The 9505-nt window shown below is 43.3% G+C and overlaps 1 protein-coding gene across 1 annotated transcript in view; it reads right to left on the bottom strand.

Moving 5' to 3' along the window:
• Positions 1 to 640: 640 nt before the first annotated feature.
• Positions 641 to 9505, bottom strand: part of tmem244 (transmembrane protein 244) — a 47008-nt gene continuing 38143 nt past the window's right edge. The window contains exons 3-5 of the mRNA XM_070884206.1: positions 2228 to 2301; positions 780 to 905; positions 641 to 645 (exon numbers count right to left, since the gene is read on the bottom strand). Coding sequence (XP_070740307.1) covers positions 641 to 645; positions 780 to 905; positions 2228 to 2301 — 205 coding nt within the window. The remainder of the gene's footprint in view (positions 646 to 779; positions 906 to 2227; positions 2302 to 9505) is intronic.

Genomic DNA, 9505 nt, shown 5'->3' with positions numbered 1-9505 from the left:
TTTTGTGGCTAAATGGCCGCTATCTGTGTGTTATACCTCATTTCAGTGGTAAAATGGATGTTAAGTGGGCGTTATGCATGCAAAAAAAGTGTAAAATCTAGCCCATAGTCTCAGAATAAGGGGCCGCCCATTTAAAACTGAGCTGAGGAGGAATTTCCTCTCTCAGAGGGTTGTAAATCTATGTAATTCTCTGCCCCAGAGAGCTGTGGAGGCTGGTTATTGAATATATTTAAGACGGAGATAGACAGATTTTTGAACGATAAGGGAATAAAAGGTTATGGGGAGCGGGCAGGGAAGTAGAGCTGAGTCCATGATCAGATCAGCCATGAACTTATCGAATGGTGGAGCAGGCTCGAGGGGTCGGCTGGCCTGCTCCTGCTCCTATGGGTTAAGTTCTTATGTTCTCATGCCTCCACTGTCTCAGTGTGGTACTAGGGATGAAGTGGAGGCACTTCCACAATATGTTATTTGTCACCCTACCTGCCCACCAACCCGCAACCTACACCTCTGATGGTCATTACCAGATAGCTTCCCAGCCCCGCTCTCCACATATTAGATATACATGCTCTGCTGAAAGTTGATAGTCTCTCCTCTCTTCAGATGGTGGTGCAATATGCCTTCTGTGTTTGGGCCTAAGGCCTTATCCTGAGTGTAAGAGGCATGAGGTTTTGTTTACATCAATATTAGATATCTCCTTAGGAAATGCAATAATATTTGAAGTATTTAAAGGACACAGAATAATATTTTCTGATACTTATTTGAGCTAAAGCTTCACTTACCTGTTGAGGTGACTGCAATATGAATAAGAGTAACCGTAATGGCGTAATCCCATACCCATTCTTTAACCACTCCAGCAAACAGAAACCCACAGACAAAGTAGGTCAGCTCCATTGAGACCAGGTTGACTGAAAGCCAAAAAGAAAGAAAAATATGCAACCATTTAAGTAGCATTAAAAGCAAACTTATCTACCCTGGGCATTCTAATAATGTTATATATCTGTCCTACTATTGAGTGGAAATCTGCTTCCCTATATCAGTGGCACAGATTTACACCGGGTTCAGGGTAATGGAAGTATAGCCTACAAAAGCACTGTGGGCACACATCATAGAGCTTTCTACCTGTGGTGCTGTAGGAGCAGGAGGCTTGCTCTCATTAAAGGTCCGAAAATAGGGGATGTGCCATCCAGCCCTGGTTTTTCAGCTGTTTTATATAGCCATGATCATCCTGAGCAGAAATACTACTACCAGGTGGGTGTCATCTTTCTTCGCTGTCAATCCATGTGAAATGATAACACTACCCCGCCCCCGGCAACACCGCCCCCGGCAACACCCCCCCCACCCACCCACCCCCACCCCGCCCACAGCAAATGGCTAGAAATATATAGGGCAAAGTCATTGGCAGGAGCAAAAAACCAAAAAACTATTTGAAACTGGTGACGTTTCAAGAATTCTGTAACGCTTTCACATATCTGTACTTAGCTCTTTTAAAATAACGTTCACATTTTCCCCAATAGCTGTTTGATATGTCCATGATCACCCTGAGCACAAATGTGGGGGAAATCAGATTCATGCCATCACCAAATCATTGCCACCTCAGTAACATGTGTCCACCGATGATGGTGGAAAATAGAATGGCTGTAAAAGTTGCAGGGATCCGGCCTACCCAATCCCCAACCCCCAAAATTAGCCAGTACTCAGTGGAAAATACAGGATTAGAGTGGCTGGAGAGCAGTCTGGGTGACTCTCCCTTTGACTTCACGCAAATTGGCTGTCATGTTTGCTTACAAAACAACTACACACCAAAAGTAATTCATTTGCTGTGGATTAGTTTGAAATATCCTACGGACTTGGTAATCCATACATAAATGCAATTTATTCATTTCTAATTGTATGGCTTTGCTCATTGTCAATATTAGAAACTCACTGGGGTTAATTTTTAACATTCAACCACCTGCCATACACCCTGAATGATTTTCCTTTCAATTGAAGTCAGAGGTATATAACGGGTGCCCGATCCAATATTGCCCATTTTACACGATCGGCAAAAGTTAAAATCACCTAACTATGTGTGGAAATTCAGAGGCAAATAATGTGCTAATATTACAGTGTTTTAGAACTGAATGGTAGGGTGTTCTTAACTCACAAATGAAGGAAACACCAAACCCATAGAAGCCATTATTTATAGCAGTATTATATGCAATATGACATTATTTTTATACTTGCTTACCCATGTATTTTGAGTTGGGATATGACGGTTCTGTTTTGAAGTCGAATGGTATCAAACCATCGTATGTTTCAAGCCTGAAAAATGTTAACATAATTTTCATAGCAGAATTTCAAAAGCACTTGTTGAAGTATAAACAAATACTGAAATATATCAGAAGCAGCATAATTTGATTGCAGATTAGGAATACTATCCAGCATAAAATCATGCATGCAGCATTTATATCTCTTCTATTATATTTTTAATAATAAAGAAGAAAAAATGAAAACATAGGGCTCAATTTTTCCCAGTTATCTGCACCATATTTTTGGCATAAATTAAAATATCCAAGTTTCCCCAAAGGTTCTGTGCCAGTGTAACTCAGTTAGGTACGATTTTTTGAGGTTCGCTTTTTTTGCGTCATGGCCTGATGTCTGCAACAGTTTTTCACATTTAAGCAAGTTTGGCCAACTTACATTTTTCCAAGGACGGTGCATGTGACCACTCACAAAAAAACTTCTGGGAACTTAAGAAAAACCAGTGCACATTAAAAAATCGGCTCAGAAAGACGCCGTTGTTTTTAAGCGAAGTTTTGGAGGGAGTCAAGAAGACAAAGAATATGCATCATGAAGCTTAATTTTTTCAAAGTCAATATGGAGAAAATGGATGCAATTCTTTCACTTTTGATTTTTTTTAAATGCCATGTTTCAGCAGCAGCAAGAAGAGCAGAGCTGGCTACTGGGAGACAAAGGATACGGCCTCGCCACTTGGCCCATGATGCCACAACGCCTAACCCGGACAGAAGCAGACTGAGAATTCAATATGTCGCACATTGCGACGTGCAGCATAATAGAGAGGACCATTGGCATCTTGAAGCAACATTTTCGATGTCTGGACCATTCTGGAGGCTACTTGCAATACTCCCCTGAGATTGTCGGTCAGTTCACTGTTGTGTGCTGCATGCTGCACAACTTAGCCATCATGAGGCAGTAGCAGCTGATCGTAGAAGAGCCACCTGAGTTGAGAGTGGCTGAGGATGAGCAGGAACATGCAGAAGGCGAGGAGGTGGAGGACGAGGAGGGTGAGAAAGCCATGCAACTACCTGAACCCGGAGCACGACGGTGGAGGAAGGCAGGCTGTTGTGCCCTTTTAACGATTGCTCGAGCCTTGCATCAGCAGCTCATCCGTGAAGCTTTGCTGCCTGAAGACTCAGCAGCAACTATTCCATATGAACCGAGTTTAATTTTTGGACCTGTTCCGTAATGTTGTGTTGTGTTAATGGAACAAATAATGGAAATGATCCTTCTTTAGTTCAAAAAGTTGTGTTAATAATAGAACAAATATGGAAATGATTCAGTTATAATTTAAAATATATTTTATTCAAAAGTTTAACATTTGTTTGTACTTAACTTTAATAAAAATATTCTTGTATCAAACTTTAAAGTTTTCAGTTAAGAACACTTACAAGCTTTAAGATCATTTATAAACTTTTAAACTTCTAAATTTACATCACTTACAACAAACTTTTAATTTGAGAACAATTACAACAGTAACAACAATAATAATAACAACAACAACATCAGCAGCAAAGAAAGGCTGCACCCATCTCTCCTCCACCTTATTCTATGACCACCCACTGCACTTGGTCTTGTTGACTTCATCCTTGCCTGCAGGCGGTGGCGCGGCGTTTCTCTGGTTGGTACCAAGCTTATTCATTTGAGCATATCGGGTAATGCGCACTTCTTGATGGGGGCGTAGGCAGGTGGTAATGTGGAAGATCTGGCTGGTCTTGGGTCCCGAGGCTGGTCTTGGGATTGAAGTGGAAGTGGCAGTTGATTCTGTCAATGGCCGCGGGGTCTGGGTGTGTTCCCTTATTGCAGCAGCTAACTCCGACATTCCCTCCCTCATATGCCCCGACAGTGTCTCAACTACCTGCAACATTCCCTCGCTCATGTTCACCAACAGTGTATCAGCTATCTGCGACATTCCCTCTCTCATGTTCACTGACAGTATATCAGCTACCTGCGACATTCTCTCCCTCATGTGCCCGGACAGGGTTCCCATTTCTCGTGAGAGTGTTGTTACTTGCCTGACAGGTCTGATAGCTTATCACCCACCCCACTGATGGTGTCCAGGAGTGATCGTGTAAGGTCAATGCTCTCCGTACTCATTGCCATCATCTGAACCACATCTGTTAGAACCTGCACCTCAGGAGAGCGCGGTTGAACTCTCCTTTCCCTCCTCATACTGGGTGTGGCTTGCTCCATCCCACTGGGACCTGCAGCCTCGGACAATGGGGCCCTGGGTGTGGCTCGCTGCATCCAACTGGGGCCTGCAGCCTCGGACGGTGGGGCCATGGGTGTGCCTTGTTGCACCCCACTGGAACCCGCAGCCTGGTACTTTGCGAAACTATGGAATGTCCCAACACTCGTACCACTCAGGAAAGGGGCTGGCACCTCAATGGGCACCTGCATCTCCTCCAGAGTGAGTACAACAGTGGGGGCTTCATCTTCCCCCTCCCTTGCCTCTCCCCTCCCCCTCCCTCTTACACCCATGCTCTTGGTCTGGAAGGTGAAATTGAACGATGTTCTCCTCTTCAGGGTCATCAGCATCTGAATCTTCTTCTGCATCATCAAGTTCTGCAAAATATAACAGAACAGACAAATGGTTAGCAGCAGAGAAGGGGACAGAGTGGCATGAATAGGCTCACACAGCGCAAGCAGCAAGCTGATTTGAATGACCATGATGAATGATAGCACATTGCATCAACTGAAGCGTAGCTGACGGAGACATCCCCATGAACCGAAGCATGGCTAGCCTGCGCAGTACTTGACTTTTAGCAAAGCCAGACTGTGGAATTTGCAGGACTTACCCTCTCTCTCGAGTGTGGGCTCAGCTTGTGCAGTGGTGGTTGCTTTTCTCCAGGCAGGACCCATCAAAACAGCGACCCTCTCTTCCAAGGGTGTCAGTGGGTGAAGATTTGCCAGGCCTCCTCCTGTTCGAGATCTCTCTCTTTTGTTGTGTGCCACCTTCCTCTGCAAAGATGAAAATATAACTTTTTAGAGAGGGTGTCTTTCTGCTGGGTGGGACATACAGATGGTCACATTTACAATTGCAATTCCAGTGAATAAATTAAAATATTACTTACATGAACTACTTGACCAAGGTCCTGCCACTTCTTTTTGCACTGGCCTCCAGACCTCGGGGTGGTCACTATTGCACAGTAATCTTCTACAAGTTGGTTCCAGCGTTTCTTCATTTCTTTTGGTGAAACTTTTAGGTGACCTCTGCTGGTGTCCAGCTCATGCCATCTGGTCTCAATTACAGTAACTAGTGCCTCCACTTCGTCCTGTGAGAAATTCTTGGTCCTTGAGCCACATTGCATATTGCAACTCCGATTTTTCCATTGAGAATTAAAGTTCTCACACACAACTGGCTCTTTAAAAATGGCCAAATGCACACCAGGAGGTGTACTGGGCATGCGCGCTCATAGCAGTCACATAAAAAATATAATTTTTTTTTCGTGCATGTGCAGAAGGGGGGCGCATTGCTTTTTTGGTGCAGACATTAGGCTCCACCCCCCAAAGCTAAAGGACAGGCTGTGCCAATTTCAAAAATGAGAACGGGAAAACGTGCAAATTATTTTTTGGAGTTCTCGGGGCCAAAAAAAACGGGCGTAACTCTTGAAATACGCCAAAAAACGCCATTGGGTAAAATTGAGCCCTAATAGTTTCTACTTTCAATTTTTCAGAAACTAAGAAAAAGTGACAGCTAAACTAATTTTTACCTCAACTACACATGAAGTAATCGCTGGGCCCATAGTCACCATGGAAAAGCCTTTACAGCACATGATTTTATGGCCATAGATTTTAATTTACCCACAGATACACCGCGAGTATTCCAAATGGGGTCTGAGCTGTGCCCTGTATAATTGCAGTAGTGCTTCTTCACTTTTATATTCTTGTGATGAAGGTCAACATCCCATCACCCTTTTTGGTCACATTTTTGCATCTGTGAACTAGCCTTTAATGATTTATATATCTAGATGTCAAAATTCCTTTATTCATCTACCCTGCCCCCAGAAATTTCCCATTTAGATTGTTATCCCAGCTCACATTTAATATACTAACATAGACCCGTAGAATTTACAACACAGAAAGTGGTCATTCAGCCATTATGTCTGTTCGAGCTCTCTACTACAGAAACATAAAGTTAATTGAACTGCCTAGCTTTCTCCCAATAGATCTGTATCTTCCTGTGTTTCAAATATTGAACTAATTTTCCCTCATTCTTTGTTTTTATAAACTGCAGCTACCATAATTTTAATTGGCATATAAATTGGCCAGAAAAAGCAGTAAACGTGAGGACTGTGAGAAATTTAGAATTCAGCAGAGGAGGACAAAGGGTTTAATTAGGAGGGGGGAAATAGAGTATGAGAGGAAGCTTGCCGGGAACATAAAAACTGACTGCAAAAGCTTCTATAGATATGTGAAGAGAAAAAGATCAGTGAAGACAAACGTAGGTCCCTTGCAGTCAGATTCAGGTGCATTTATAATGGGAACAAAGAAATGGCAGACTATTGAACAAATACTTTGGTTCTGTCTTCACGAAGGAAGACACAAATAACCTTCCAGAAATACTAGGGGACCAAGGGTCTAGTGAGAAGGAGGAACTGAAGGATATCCTGATTAGACAGAAAATTGTGTTAGGGAAATTGATGGGATTGAAGGCCGATAAATCCCCGGGGCCTGATAGTCTGCATCCCAGAGTACTTAGGGAAGTGGCCCTAGAAATAGTGGATGCATTGGTGATCATTTTCCAACAGTCTATCGACTCTGGATCAGTTCCTATGGACTGGAAGGCAGCTAATGTAACACCACTTTTTAAGAAAGGAGGAAGAGAGAAAACGGGTAATTATAGACCGGTTAGTCTGACATCAGTAGTGGGGAAAATGTTGGAATCAATTATTAAAGATGAAATAGCGCCACATTTGGAAAGCAGTGACAGGATCAGTCCAAGTCAGCATGGATTGATGAAAGGAAAATCATGCTTGACAAATCTTCTGGAATTTTTTGAGGATGTAACTAGTAGAGTGGACAAGGGAGAACCAGTGGATGTGGTGTATTTGGACTTTCAAAAGGTTTTTGACAAAGTTCCACACAAGAGATTGGTGTGCAAAATTAAAGCACATGGTATTGGGGGTAATGTACTGACGTGGATAGAGAACTGGTTGGCAGACAGGAACCAGAGAGTCGGGATAAACGGGTCCTTTTCAGAATGGCAGGCAGTGACTAGTGGGGTGCCGCAGGGCTCAATGCTGGGACCCCAGCTATTTACAATATACATTAATGATTTCGATGAATGAATTAAGTGTAATATCTCCAAGTTTGCAGATGACACTAAACTGGGTGGCGGTGTGAGCTGTGAGGACGCCAAAAGACTGCAGGGTGACTTGGACAGGTTAGGTGAGTGGGCAAACGCATGGCAGATGCAGTATAATGTGGATAAATGTGAGGTTATCCACTTTGGTGGCAAAAACACGAAGGCAGAATATTATCTGAATGGCGGCAGATTAGGAAAAGGGGAGGTGCAACGAGACCTGGATGGCATGGTACACCAGTCATTGAAAGTTGGCATGCATGTACAGCAGGCGGTGAAGAAGGCAAATGGTATGTTGGCCTTCATAGCTAGGGGATTTGAGTATAGGAGCAAGGAGATCTTACTGCAGTTGTACAGGGCCTTGGTGAGGCCTCTCCTGGAATATTGTGTTCAGTTTTGGTCTCCTAATCTGTGGAAGGACATTCTTGCTATTGAGGGAGTGCAGCAAAGGTTCATTGATTCCCGGGATGGCTGGACTGACATATGAGGAGAGACTGGATCGACTGGGCCTGTATTCACTGGAGTTTAGAAGGATGAGAGGGGATCTCATAGAAACAGATAAAATTCTGATGGGACTGGACAGTTTAGATGCAGGAAGAATGTTCCCGATGTTGGGGAAGTCCAGAACCAGGGGACACAGTCTAACGATAAGGGGTAAGCCATTTAGGACTGAGATGAGGAGAAACTTCTTCACTCAGAGAACTGATAACCTGTGGAATTCCCTACCGCAGAGAGTTGTTGATGCCAGTTCATTGGATAAATTCAAGAGAGAGTTAGATATGGCCCTTACGGCTAAAGGGATCAAGGGGTATGGAGAGAAAGCAGGAAAGGGGTACTGAGGGAATGATCAGCCATGATCTTATTGAATAGTGGTGCAGGCTCGAAGGGCCGAATGGCCTACTCCTGCACCTATTTTCTATGTTTCTATGTTTCTATGTTTTGCTTAATCTATCTATGCAATTTTGCAATTTCCTGTTCTCTTCATTATATCTGCTAGATTAATATCATCTGCAAATTTGGATTTGGTTCCCTCTATTCCCAAATCCAGATCATTTATATGATATTTCATGAAAAGTTGCGGCCCCAGCACCTGGGGGACAACTCTTGTCATTGCTCAGCAATCCACGAATATCCCTTTATTTCCAACTCTCTACCCCCTACCTCCCAATTCATTTCCTATTCATGCCATAAAGTTGCTCCCATTCTGTGAACCTCCGTGTCAGCTAATAATCTCTTGTGTGGAACTTTATCACATGCCCTCTGTGAATCTATGTCTATGATATACATTGGTCTTCTTTTATGTACCACCTTAGAGAAACTGTCAAAAAACTCTATTAGGTCAGTTACAACAACTTGTAATTATATAGTACCTTTAACATAGTAAAACTTCCCAAGGCTCTTAACAGGAGAGTTATAAAACAAAATTTGACACCAAGCCACATCAGGAGATATTGGAGCAGATGACCATACTGGCACTGTGTTTTCAGATGATGTCGCTGAGGGGCAACATGTAGATGAGAAATAGGAGAGGGCTAAGGATAGATCCTTGGGGGACACCAGAGGTAACGATGTGGGAAGAGAAGCCATTGCAGGTGATTCTCTGGCTATGATTAGATCGGTAAGAATGGAATCAGGCAAGTGCAGTCCCAACCAGTTGGACGATGATGGAGAGGCATTGGAGGATGGAATAGAGGGAACTATATCCAAATTTGGTCATGAGTCGAGAAGGAGAAGGAGGGATAGTTTACCTTTGTCACGGTCACATAGGAAGTAATTTGTGACTTTGATTAGAACCGCTTCAGTACTATGGTAGGGGCAGCAACCTGATTGGAGGGATTCTAATATAGAGTTCTGGGAAAGATGGGCAGAGATTTGGGAGACGACAACACGTGCAAGAATTTTGGAGAGGAAAGGGAGGTTGGA

Source organism: Pristiophorus japonicus, chromosome 7, assembly GCF_044704955.1.
Source record: "Pristiophorus japonicus isolate sPriJap1 chromosome 7, sPriJap1.hap1, whole genome shotgun sequence".
In the NCBI taxonomy this organism is placed as follows: Eukaryota; Metazoa; Chordata; class Chondrichthyes; family Pristiophoridae; genus Pristiophorus; species Pristiophorus japonicus.
This window is presented reverse-complemented; position numbering and strand designations above follow the sequence as displayed.